General features: G+C 42.2%; 1 protein-coding gene across 1 annotated transcript in view; it reads right to left on the minus strand.

The window, feature by feature from the left end:
- Nucleotides 1-3,603: 3,603 nt before the first annotated feature.
- LSM14A (LSM14A mRNA processing body assembly factor) overlaps nucleotides 3,604-14,161 on the minus strand; it is a 70,034-nt gene continuing 59,476 nt past the window's right edge. Inside the window, exon 10 of the mRNA XM_022585806.2 lies at nucleotides 3,604-3,669. Within this exon, the coding sequence (XP_022441514.1) occupies nucleotides 3,619-3,669 (51 nt within the window). The 3' untranslated portion in view covers nucleotides 3,604-3,618. The remainder of the gene's footprint in view (nucleotides 3,670-14,161) is intronic.

Raw genomic sequence — 14,161 nt, forward strand, 5'->3', positions numbered from 1 at the left:
TCTCACTGCTCAGCAATGTTGTGCCTAACCTTAACCCTAAGCCACACAGCTGCCAAATATTCATGCTTTCCATTTAGGGGCAAAACTGGGCAGAACCAAATAACATTTTAAAGCCAAGTTACTAGAAATATTTGAGAAAAGGCTGAGTTTATAAACTAAAATTTGGCTCTTAACCTACAATGATTTCATCGCCATGAAACATTGCTGTTAAAGTGCAAAATAATGAACCATGCTCACTCTGCACTGCAACAAATGAGTCTGGGCCGCTCTATCCGGTTCTGAGACTACAATGAGGCTCTCAGAAGGAGCTGATGAAACTAAAAGCCACCTTTGACTTATAAGCCAACACTTATAAGAATCACCAAGGAGGGAATTCCCTGGTGATTCCAATGGTTAGGACTTGGCGCTTTCACTGCTGGGGCCAGAAAAAAAAAAAAAAAAAGGAGATTGGGCTTATTGAAAGGGAGCTAGGTTGCCTTAAACATATATGGAGAACCCTGAAAGTGAAACTCTATCTCACATAAAGCCTGTCAGATCAGTAAGAAGAAATTAGATTACTTCTCAAAAATCCTGTGATCTCATCAAATTAGCAATTTCCACATCTGCACAGGCATAGTCACAGGCAAATCCAAGAGAACCATGAGTCCAGAAGCTGTCACAAGCTTGGTCCCCTCTCAGGACAGGTCTCTGGTTGTGGGGCTCTTTAAGTTGTTTGAAAGAATGGGTCATGGACCTCCTCTTCCAGGAAGTCTTCTCTGAAGTCCCCAACGCTATATTTTCCCAGTCATCGTATTTATCTCACAAAACAGTTAAGTTTTGCCCCTCCTGGACTGTGAACTTCTATGATATTCATCTCATACCCAACTGTATCTCCAGCACTTGGCACCGCATATAGCAAACAGCAGGCATTCATAAAGTAACTTGCTCACTTATTCAACAAGTTTCTAAGCACCCACCAGGGGCCAGGCATGGTGCCAGGTACTGGGAATGGAGTGGTGAATAAGACAAAAGTGATCCTTCCCCAAACAAAAATGACAAAGGTAAAACATAGACATGCAAGCATAGTGAGAACATGTTGCATTGAAGAAAAATAGTCAAGGAGAACTTAACACATTCTGGAAGGTCCTGAAAATGTAATGTTTAAACTGACATTTGAAGAATGAGAAGCAATTAGTTGGGGAAGAGACCTCCAGGTGAAAGGAATTGCAAAGGCCTTTGGAATTTGACTCATTTTGGAATTTGGAACTAAGGGAAAGCTAAGGGTAGTTCCCCAGGGACTAGATCATATAAGGCAGGCTGGGAAGGATGAAACTCTTTCTTAAGAGAAACAGGAAATCACTGGAGAGTTTGAGGCAAAAATTTGTGTTTCCATAGCGCTGGGGTGGGGAGGGCAGAGGCAGAGGGAGTTATCAAGACACTCAGGGGTCTCTGTGTGGTCTCAGAGGGCAGAGCAATGGAGAGAATCTAAGGTCCCCTTCCATATATCTTTTATCTTGATGTTTAATTTACATAAAATACACAGGTCTTAAGTGCACAGTTCAAATTTTCACTTATGTACTGTACCCACCCACCCAATCAAGATATAAATACTTCAGCAGGCCCTGTCTCCTCCAAATATAACTACTAATCTCCAACACCAAGGTTACTTTTGCCTGTTTTTGAGTTTCATGTAAATGTAATCATACAGTATATACTCTTCTGTGTCTGGTTTCTTTCACTTATCATGATGTCTGTGAGATTTATTAATGTCGTGTAGAGCAAGTTTTTTTTTTTTTACTGTATTCCATTGATAAATATACCACTATTTATTCATTCTACTGTTGTTGGACATTTATTTCCAGGTTTTGGCTATTATGACTTACACTATGAGCATTCTTACATGTCTTTTGGTGGACATAAGCCAATCACTTCTACTGAGTATGTACCCAACAGTGAAACTGCTGGGTCATAAATATACATATTTAGCTTTAGTAGATCCTGCCCATTAGTTTTCCAAAATGGTTATACCAATTTACACTCCTACCATTAAAGTGTGGAACGCTCAGTTCATCCATGTCCTCACCAACACTTCACATTATGGTCTTTTTTTTGGCTGCGCGGCTTGTGGGCTCTTAGTTCCTTAACCAGGGGTCAAACCCGTGCCCCCTGCAGTGGAAGCATGGAGTCTTAACCACTGGACCACCAGGGAAGTCCCAACATCATGGGTCTTTTATGGCATCTCATTGTGGTTTTTTTTTTTTTTTTTGGTGGCACCCCTCAGCTTGGGGATATTAGTTCCCCAACTAGGGATGGAACCTGGGCCCCAGCAGTAAAAGTGCAGAGTCCTAACCACTGGACTGCCAGGGAATTCCCTCCTTGTGGTTTTAATTTGCATTTTTTGATGACAAAAAGTATTAAACACCTTTTCATATGTTTATTAGATATTTATTAGACAGAACTTATTGTCTGTTCAAGATTTTTAAAATTGAATTGTTGGTCCTTTAAAAAAAACTGACTTGTAATTCTTTATATATTCTGGATTATGAGCCCTTTGATGGCTAATATTCCATAATGCAAGTATCTTCTCCCAGGCTGTGGCTCCCATTTTCACTCTCTTGATATCTTTTGATAAAACAAATTTTTAGTCTTAATGAAGTCCAATTTCTCTTTCATGGTTATCACTTTTTTCATCGTTATCACTTTTTGTGTCTTCTTTGCCTACTCCAAGGCCTTGCATATATGTCCTTATTTTTTCTCAGAAATGTTTTGTAGCTTTGTAGTTTCCAGTGTAGAGGTCTTGCACATCTTTCATTAGATTGCTAGATATTTGAGTTTTTGGCGGGGTACTATTATAAATGGTAATATTTTAACTTTTCATTTTCTAATTACTTGTTGCTTGTGCATAGAAGCAAGCAATTTTTGTAGCTGTTGATAATTCACCTATTAATTGCAGCAGTTTGTAGATAGGTTTGGATTTTATACATACCCCACTGTGTCACGTTAAAAATGATAGTTTTCTTTTTCCCAATCTTTATACCTTTATTTCTTTTTCATTCCTTATTGCACTAGCTAGGACAGCCAATACAATGCTGAATATAAGTGATGCTAATTGACACCAGTCACGAGAGGAGTGTTCAACATTTCACCATTACATGTAATGTACATTACATTACATGTACATTTTTTGTAAATGTCTTTTATTAGATTAGGAAGTTCTCATCTATTCCCAATTTCCTGAGTTTTTAAAATCTCTTTTTGAAAGGCTGAAGACTGTGTGCACACCCAGTTTGTTCATGAGGTGTGTAGAGAGGATCCAATGTGAAAAGATGTCAGCCTGCTCCATTAGGTGCCCTGGGACTCATGCCAGCAATTTTTGGGATACTGCCAGCCTTTCCACCAACAGTCTCTGTGGCTCATCATTGCCAGGTCATCTGTAGCTGGCTGTTACAGACATTACTTGCACCCACTAGTATTGGTTCTATACTTCCCTGCCTCCTTAAGTGAGAACAAGGGAAGTTTAAGTTGGGATAATGCAAAAATGAGCATGTCTGACAGTTCCTTTCTATTCCTGGGAAAAGAAAAAGCAGCTATCTTCTGACTGTGCTAGGAATAGACACCAGGACAGTGGCCTATCTCCGTTCAATGGAAGTCTGAAGACTGCAGGATTTCCAGATTTAAACCAAGTAGCAGCTGAAAGAAAAAAGTAAGCTGGCTTAGACACTAGGTATGTTTTGAGCATAAGTCATGACCTGGGATGATGAAAGCTGCAGAGAAAATCCATTGACAGTCTGGAAACCAGACATAGAGAGGCATCTGACCAGGAACACATCCAGGGAGAGGAGATAAGTATGGACAGTCTTGGCATTTCTTGCTTTGTCAAGAAGCCCTTTTAGATATTTGCATAGAATAGGCCTGAGGTTCTGATCATTCACAACTACAGATAAACCCAGTGCCAGGTTACAAGCAGCTCCAAGGCCTAGTCCCTGTGGGAGCTGAGCTGGATCTCCAGGCTGTCTGGAGCAGTAGCAGTGCTGGACACAAATTCACTGCTGCTGAACACCAGCTAGCCACAGAACCAGAGGTGCGCTGCTGCCCTGCTAGCTCACAGCCCTGCGACTTATTTTTACATCTGTGACTCAGAGGTCTAGACCAGGACTGAGGCCTTGGGGAGAGAGAGGCCCTGCTTAGGGGTTGGCTCTTGCGAGCAGCATGGGTCTGGCTGTTTGACACCATGATCACATCCGTTTCAGACCGTAGTTGCAGTGATACCATTTCCAGTAGGACACAATCTCTTGAGGCCTCCATATTACATGCCTTCTCTAAGACACGTGATATAACCTGGCAGTCAGATTTGTATTCCCAAAAATTCATTCTGGCTACTGCATAGAAAATGAATTGGAAGAGTGTAGTATGGGTGGAGGGTGACCAACGAAGACGTTATTACAGTAGTACAGGCAAGAGTTGATGGTGCTGGACTTCCCTGGTGGCGCAGTGGTTAAGAATCCGCCTGCCAATGCAGGGGACATGGGTGCAAGCCCTGGTCTGGGAAGATCCCACATGCCTCTGAGCAACTAAGCCCACATGCCACAACTACTGAGCCTGCGCTCTAGAGCCTGTGTGTTACTACTGAAGCCCGCGCGCCTAGAGCCCATGCTCCGCAACAAGAGAAGCTACCGCAGTGAGAAGCCCCCGCACTGCAACGAAAAGTAGCCCCCGCTCGACACAACTAGAGAAAGCCCGCGCACAGCAACAAAGACCCAACGCGGTGGGGGGGTGGGGGTGTAAAAAAAAGGGTTGACGGTGCTTCACATTCGAGTAGAGGCAAATAGATTTCTGGCTCAAGACAGTAAACCAGGGCTTCCCTGGTGGTGCAGTGGTTGAGAGTCCGCCTGCCGATGCAGGGGACACGGGTTTGTGCCCCGGTCCGGGAAGATCCCACATGCCGCGGAGCGGCTGGGCCCGTGAGCCATGGCAGCTGAGCCTGCGCAACGGGAGAGGCCACAACAGTGAGAGGCCCGCATACCGCAAAAAAAAAAGACAGTAAATCAACTACAAATGTTCACCTTTTCCTTTAAGGCTACATTAAATTGTCAGTAAATGACTAAGATGATATTTATAATATAAATAGAATTGGGCAGGGAGGAATCTGTGAGGTATTTTTTCAACAAATTTCTAGACTGATTAGAGCAGATGAAAGAAGTACGGTGACCCAGGGCAGAACAGAGGGTGCTGCCACCTGGACCACACCCGGGGGTGCTATTGTACACGAGGAGCCACTTGCCCGAAACTCTGAAATGCTGCAGACTCTGAAGCAGGAGGTACGACAGAGGGCAAGCGTGAGAAGGGGGCTTGAAAACAGGAAAACTAATCTAAGGTCTGTCTGCACAACAAGCAGTGAACAATCTTGTTTCTCACTGGAGTTAGAATGACCTATAATTAGACAACACACTCCTAGGAAAAACAAACAAGTACAAGGAAGACTCTTTCCTGCAGGTACAGTGTTTCTGTGGATCTGGAAACATTGGCACCTCTGAACAAGTCCTCAGAGACCTCAAAGATAAAGATCACAACTTAGAGCATTTGTCAGATGACAAATCCTGGCCACACCCAGAGCTCCAGGGCAACTCTTCTGCTTCCTTCCAATAAGAGATAACCAAGAATTGTCAGATATTTGAATAAAGTCTACTACAGGAAGTCTACTACCAAGATTAACAACCTTGGTAAAAAAACTAAGAAACACAAAGCTTCGATTCAACAGCTTTTTTTTTTTTTAACCTTATTTATTAAAAAAAAATTTTCTGGCTGCACTGTGCAGCATGCAGGATCTTAGTTCCCTGACGAGGGATCGAACCCGTGCCCCCTGCAGTGGAAGCGTAGAGTCTTAACCACTAGACCACCAGGGAAGTCCTTCTCAATTGGACAGCTTTAACATTTGAGTAAGAGGGAGATCTAGTGCAAGAACAGGGTGGGTAACATCAAGAAGTTATCTAAGAAGTAATAAGAGAAAGAGCTAAAGGAAAGATACGAATCTTTAAGTCAAAAGGGTCTACATGGGAGTTCCCTGGTGGTCCAGTGGTTAGGGTTCAGCGATTTCACTGCTGTGGCCCAGGTTCAATTCCTGGTCAGGGAACTCCCACAAGCCATGCCGCACCCCTCCCCGCCCCCCCCAAAAAAGAGGAAAAAAACACGTCATCTACCATGGGAAAAAAAATCAAATTTGCATCAGACTTGGCACCACTGCATGTAAGATGAACAGTCAGCAATTGAGCTAAGAATGATTTTTATATTTTTAGAAGGTTGTTAAATAAAAAAAAAAGAGGAAGATGTGACAGAGAACTTACTATCTGGCCCTGTATACTTTTTTTTTTTTCCTGTATACTTTTTAAGAAAGCTCCCTAAGTAAGCATTCTAACAAGAAAATGGAAAACATCGCATCCAGGAAACTGTGACTCTAACCCAGGAGAGCAATGAAGAGAAATCCCAGGATCCTAAGTTTCCTGAAGATCTCGAAAGCAACATGTTTGTATAACCTTTCGCAGAATGGCGAAAGTTTATAGTACAATAGTCTCTAGGAAAAAAGTAGACTTCATAGACTAAATCAAATGTTAACAGTTTGGAAAAACTTTATTATATGATGAAGGCAACAAATACAAGCAAAAAAGAACATTCAGAAACTCCAGGAAAATCGAAAAGCTGTAGGGAAAATAATGGTCCAAGGAAAAAGTGGTCTAAATGAGATTTGAAAATTGGTGAGCTCAAGAAGAATGGAGTAGATTCCAATTAATAGAGGATATGTGAGAGAGCACAAGAGAACAAATACACACGTGCAAGAGCCAATCAGAAATTCTACAGATGGGCTTCCCTGGTGGTCCAGTGGTTAAGGCTCCACGCTCCCAGTGAAGGGGCATGGGTTTAATCCCCGGTTGGGGAATTAAGATCCCGCATGCCGCTAGGTGCAGTCAAAAGAAAAAAAAAATTCTATGGAAAAATATTGTGAACAAAAACAAAACCAAGATAAAATACAAACTTCAGGATAGTGGTTTCCTTTTGGGTGAAGCAGAAATGGAATAGGGGAGTGGTAATACATAGATACAGGTTGTTGGTAATGCTCTAGTTTTTGGGTTAAGTGACAGGTTCAGTTACTCATATTATGGGTCACACATCCTTTTGCATGTATTAAATGTGAAAAAGGAAAAAGATAAAGGAAAAACAATCTAAAAATTGAAAAAAGGCAAGGTCCAGTCACGAAGCAAATTAAAATGTAGATGATCTTAAGAAACTGATGGAATCCAGAAAAAGACAATCTATTTAATCTTGATCATAGTAATACATATTTTTGAAAGGTACAGTATTTATGGTTCTAGAACTGTAGAGAAGGCATATCACTTGGCTCTGTGCAGAAGAATTCTTATAAAATCATATCAGAATATTATTGGTTTTCAGCTTTTAAAGTCAATCAACATGTGGAAAAAAAGGCAATTTTTGGTGGCAGGAAGAATAAAACATTCTGTAAAAAGGAAACACAGACAGCGTCTGTGCTACTTGGCTCATCCATAAAAATTATTTACTTAGTTGTAATGAGTATTCCTAGCCGCAATTAAGTGTTATAGTAAGTATATTAAGAGGATACAGAGCAAGGATGTGTGAATTTCTGTGTGTGTGTATGGGGGGAATTAAGAGAGTAAATCTATATATCAGGAGGTCCGTAGTTGATAAACACATGAAAATAACAAAGTAAAGAACAGTTTACACAGGCTCTTCCTACTGACACATTAACAAAAGGGGGGATGTGGGTATGGTGCGCACACATATATACACACACGATCTGGAGAGGGACACTTTCTGGAAGAATACAGATAAACTGTTAATAGTATTTGTCTTTAAGGAAGAGAAGTAGACAAACTCTATACTATTTTGTTTCATTTGTAGTAACTATGCACAGGTATTATTGAATTAAAGAAAAACTTTTTTCCCTTAATAAAAAAAAGAGCTCCTGTAAATAACCAAGAACACTAACATCAGAGGAGACAAATAAAGAATATTTATACAAAGTTCACAGAGAAGGAAATATTAATACCAAACTCATTTAACAATGTTCAACCTCCCTCAAAGTGAAATGCGCGGGGTACTGAAATAATACTTTTCGTTCATCAGACTCGCAAACGTACTCAAAAGTTTGCTAATGCTGTACTGATGACCATATAGGGTAATAAGCACCCTGAAAAACCAGGTGAAGTGTAAATTGCTATAATCTCTGTCAAAAGGGACATAGGAATATTCATTAGAATTATGAAGTTATGTCTCCAGTTATCCAGAATCTCCAGTTATTAGTTTATCTCACAGATACGTTCATCTATTTATGAAATGACTCATGAAGGGTCATTCCAGCACTGCTTGGACTAGCAAAATTTGGAAACAACCTGGCTCCATGTGAAGAGGGTAACTGTAGGGCTGAGGGACAGTGAGAAAAGGGAAGCAGCTTTTCATTGGAAATCCTATTATTTTTTAACTGTTTGAATGCATACATTAAAGCCTCAGCCAGAGGAACAATCCACTGAGGAGACCAAACCACAAAGGCCTCTGCAGCAGATTCAGTACTGGAAGGCTAGGCTATTATGTTCTAACTATCAGGGGGCAGGGAGAACCACTCCGGGTTACTGCACTGGCTTCCTAACTGGCCTCCCTACTAATTTATTCTCAGCACAGCAGCCAGAGATTCTTTTTATTTTTTTAAATTTATTTATTTATTTTAAATCCAAAGATGTGCATTTGGAAGAGATTCACTGACAGTTGTAGCAGAAGTGCCAATTTTTGGGGGGGGGGCTGCACCTCGAGGATTGCGGGATCTTAGTTCCTCACCCAGGGACTGAACCCAGACCCACAGCAGTGAAAGTGCCGAGTCCTAACCATTGGACCACCAGGGAATTCCCCAGAGATGATGATGACGATGATTTTTTAAAATATTTATTTATTTATTTTGGCTGCACCAGGTCTTAGTTGCAGCACACAGGATCTTCGTTGCGGCATGCAGACTCTTAGTTGCAGCATGCAGGCTTCTTAGTTGCGGCATGCGGGCTTCTTAGTTGCGGCATGCATGCGGGATCTAGTTCCTCAACCAGAGATCAAACCTGGGCCCCTTGCATTGGGAGTGCGGAGTCTTACCCACCGGACCACCAGGAAAGTCCCAGAGAATCTTTTAAAATGTAAGTCAGATTGTCACTCTTCCATTCAAAACCCTACAATTGCTTCCCATCTCGGAACAAATGACAATCATTACAGTGGACTCCACTATTCCTTCCCTGTCCAGTCTCCACTGACACTCTAACCTCACATTCTACAAGCCTCTCCTCCCTCACTCCACTCCAGCAATACTAGGTTCACTCCTGCTTCAGGGTCTTTGCAGCTAAAATTTCTTCTGCTTGAACATCCAATCAGCTTCTTGTCATTTCTCAAATGTCAGCTTCCTAACCTATTTTAAATTCACGCAGCAATCCACCCTCAAGCCCACACACCCTTTCTTGTCCCCCGCTTCTTGGCTTTTTCTCCATAGAACTTAAGCATCTTTTTTTTGGCCACACTACACAGCTTGCAGGATCCTAGTTCCCCGACCAGGGACTGAACCAGGGCCCCTGCAGTGAAAGCGCAGAGTCCTAACCACTAGACCTTCAGGGAATTCCCTTAAAGCATCTTCTTAACATACTTTATATAAATTTTACTCATTTCTCTCCTCCCAGAATACAAGCTCCAAGGTTTATTTTGTTCACTGTTGCTTACCCTGCAAATGAACTATATCTCTTCTACATAAGGGCTCAATAAAGATCTGTTGAATAAATAGCTTCCCCTTTTCCACAGAAAATCAGTAAAACTAAAAACAAAAGACTAGGGGTAGCAAGGGATGATTGATTGTTAGCATGACTGAGGGCTTTCATTATAAGCCTTTGTGAAGCATTTAGATTAAAATACATGCACACACATCTCTTACCAAAATAATTAAACGTTTTAAAAATAAAAGAGGTATTAGATATATTGAGAAAGTAGAACTTGGGACTTCCCAGGGGCTTCCAATGCAAGGGACGCAGGTTTGATCCCTGGTCGGGCAACTAAGCCCACGCGCCACAACTACTGAGTCCGCGCGCTCTAGAGCCTGTGTGCTACAACTAGGAAGAAGCCTGAGTGCCACAACGAAAGATCCCACGTGCCACAATTAAGACCTGACGCAGCTAAAAATAAATAAAATAAAATAAAAGTTAAAAAAAAAGAGAAAGAATTGATAGAAGTTGGTAACAGGCATGAAGCTGGTGCAGAACTGAAGATAAATGGAGTGTCAAAGGTGACTTCCACATTTCCAGCACAGTCGGGTTAGTAGATGGTGTTGCTACATAACTGGATCAAGAACACTGGAAGAAAAGCAGAGGGAAGATCATCACTTCAGTTTGGGGAACATTACATTTGAGAGGCTATTATAAGACCTTCAAGCACAGGTATCAAGAAGTCAGATCCAGGGACTTCCCTGGCGGTCCGGTGGTTAGGACTCAGCGCTTTCACTGCTGTGGCCCCAGGTTCAATCCCTGGTCAGGGAACTAAGATTCCGCAAGCCTTGCGGCTCGGCCAAAGGAAAAGTCAGATCCAGACTCAGGAAAGATCTGTGCTAGATAAGTGAATGTGAGAATAACTCCATGTAGCTAAGGCCAGAGAGAGTATGCAGCTTAAAAAGAGGGGGGAAAAAAAGCAAACTTATCTGGCAGGAGAGATAACAAGAATGTGGGAAACTCCACTGCATAATTTGTGGTAGTGTTGTGTGTGGGGAGCAGCGGGGAGAAGGAAAAAAAGCTAAAGTTGAACCCTGAGGAACATTATTATTTCAAAATGGGGTGACTGACGAATTAGAATTGGGCAGACCGAGGATCTGGCAGCCAGGAAGACAAGAGTATTTTGAGAAGGGAGAGGCAGACTGCATGGAATGCTTCTGTAAAACAAGTAAGAGAGGAAAACTTTGAAAGGCTCACTGGAGATCATTAGTGACCTTACCAAGAACTGTTTTAGCGGTGTATGAAGTAGAACAAGTGGGTTAAGAAGTGAAAGGGAGATCAGGCATCTAGATAGTTCAAGAGCTAAGGAGGAACTGGTAGGAGGTAGGATCCTAGGATAATTTTCTTAAAAAAGAAGTCTAACATAATAAATGCTACATAGTTACAATTATAGGCATACTTCGTTTTATTGTGCTTTGCAAATATTGCGTTTTTTACAAATGGGAAGTTCTGTGGCAACCCTGCATCAAGCAAGTCTATCGGCACCATTTTCCCAACAGCATTGTTTTAAAATAAAGGTACGTATACTGTTTTGTAGGCATAATGCTATTATTGCACATTTAATAGACAAAAGTACAGTGTAAATCTAACTTTATATATACTAGGAAAGAAAAAAATTCGTGTGACTCACTTTGTGATATTTGCTTTACTGGGGTCTCGATCTAAACCCGCAATATTTCCAAGTTACGCCTGTATATATAAATATATGAATACTAACACATTAATATGCTATATAATATGCTAGCATTATAATTAAATGCGAATGGAAAGGATCCTTTATCAAGGAAGAAGTTGAAGACACAGAGAAAGAGGTAATTCAGTAACGGGAGCGGTGGGAATTAGGGAGCCAGAGCACAAGCAGTTTTTTGATACGTGATATTTTCTGTTTTTAAAGGACAGCCAGGAAAAGGCTGGATGCATATGCTAGAGAGTGTGCTAAGTGCCTGAGGCAGTTTCCATCCAATGTCTTCTAGTTCTCTTTGAAATGGATAGCAGGGCCATTTGCTGACTACAGAGAGGTGATTACAGAAAAGTACTAAGTTTTGCTGGCAATGTTGAGGGCCAGGAGAGAGCAGTAATCAGATTTACAGTGGTACTAATGTATTCAATTGTGATTCTCTTCTGTAGGACACAACCCTCTGAGTGAATACTGATCATGTGGGTGGTTGGATGCTTTCAGGGTTGAAGTTTCTCTAAACAAGAGCACAAAAAGCTCAAAAGAGGTGCAAGGGAGTTTAAGGTTATTTGTAAGATAATGATAGTTCAAGGAGTCTAGGCTGGTTGGAGATGGTGGTAGGGAAAGTAGAAGATGGAAGCTAACGAATCCAAAGTAGAAAGATTCCTGACCTGGGGGTCTGCACCAAGCTAAAAGCAGTTACTGAGCAAAGGAGTGGTTAGGTCACTCTATGTGTGTATGTACTTATTTATTATTTCTTGAGCAAGCCAGTTGGAAGATCAAAGCGTAGGGTGTCTAAATCCATGATTCAGAAATGATGCAGTTGAGGTTGATAGACAAGGTCCAGGTGTGTCTACAGGTTTGGGTAGGAGGAGGTGAGAAGAAAAGGTCACAGGGAAAGGAACAGGGGCCAGGGTGTAGGATGGGTCCAGGAAAGTTAACACAGCAGGCCTGACTCCTATCCTTTATAAAGACTGCTTACAAATTTGGCCCTTGGCTGACATCTGGAAACTAGGATTTGAGGAGGGTTTCCATCATTCCCAGAACTGATAAAAGAGTGGCTCACTGTGCCTAAACTGTACAGTCAATGATGTGTATTTGTGCTTTACTTCTGGGAGTCTGGGGTTTTAGTATGTGCCACGCAGAAGATGCCTGAATAACCAGACCCCGATCAAAACCCTGGGCCCTCAGCTGCTGGTGAGCTTCCCTGGTAGACAACATTCCACACATGTTGGAACAATTCTTTGCTGGGGGAACGAAGGACGTGACACCACTTTCAAAGTCCCCTCTGAAAGTCTGAGCCTGGTTCACTCTAGACTTCGCCCATACACCCTTCCCTTTGCTCAATTTTGCTTTGCATCTTTGTGCTGTAAGAATCATCGCCATCAGTATGATTATCTTGGGGACTCCCAACACAGATGGGTAAGCCACACAGATGAAGTCATATGGAAGGATGGAGGTATAGAGGAAGAGAAAGGCAGGAATAATTTTTTTAAGATGGGAGTAATCAGGTAACCAGGAGAGTGAGAGGATCACATAAGCCTGAATGGAGTTAAGTAGGGGTTTTACCAGAAAGGGAGGGAGCAAGGACACGAAGTCTACATCCTGAACATAGTTTGCAGGGCAAGAAATACTCCAGTGCTGCCACTGGGAAGGGTGGTAGGTGGAGCAGCGTCCTTCGGGAAAAGGCTAGGCCCACAGAGGAGGATTAACCCTGCATCTGCTCTAATACACACACCAATGTCTACATCTACAGCACATCATAGTTTGCTGGTACTTTTTGCTTCATTACAAATTCCTTGCAGCAGCACGCTAGTGTGGAACAGCTCCATAGCCGGGCACTACTATCTGTCACAATATTCAAAGTCCGCGTTCCTCTTACCCACTCTAACTTCAGCTTCTCTTGTGGAGGAAAAAACTGTGCCAGCATTTTTTTAACAGCCAAAAGCTAGAAATGATGCAAATGCGGTATCAACAGCAGAATGGGTAAAACATGGTCTGTTAACACAATGGAATACTATACTGCAACGAAAACGAACGGTCCGCAGCCAAATGCAACAATATGGATGAATCTCACAAACACAATGTTGAGCAAAGAAGCTAAGTACAAAAGCATATATGCTGTTTAATTCCATTTATGTAAAGAACAAACACAAGCAAAAGCAATCTAAGCTGTTAGAAGTCAGGATAGTGGTTACCCTTGATGGGGTGGGGGCTACCGGAAGGGAGTTTTGCTTTTTTTTTTGCGGTACGCGGGCCTCTCACTGTTGTGGCCTCTCCCGTTGCGAAGCACAGGCTCCGGACGCACAGGCTCGGCGGCCATGGCTCACGGGCCCAGCCACTCTGCGGCATGTGGGATCCTCCCGGACCGGGGCATGAACCCGTGTCCCCTGCATCGGCAGGCAGACTCTCAACCACTGCACCACCAGGGAAGCCCCTGGAAGGGAGTTTTAAGGGGGCTTCTGGGTACTGTTTACATAAGTAATCATGATATGTGTGCTTTTCTGTGTGCATAATCATGCTTTAAAACAAAACAGTGCTACTCAATACACGAAGTGAAAAAAGCAAGTTTCACAACAGTACGTATACTATGAATCTATCTTTGCTGAGAAGCACATGCCGGTACAGAACAATGCCAGGTTGAATATATAGCCAAATAGTGTTACCAATGGTTAGCCCTGAATGGTGGGATGGTAGA

The sequence above is a fragment of the Delphinapterus leucas genome, chromosome 20, assembly GCF_059928025.1.
Source record: "Delphinapterus leucas isolate spDelLeu-1000000601 "Yukka" chromosome 20, BTC_Dleu_Yukka2, whole genome shotgun sequence".
NCBI classification, from domain to species: Eukaryota; Metazoa; Chordata; class Mammalia; order Artiodactyla; family Monodontidae; genus Delphinapterus; species Delphinapterus leucas.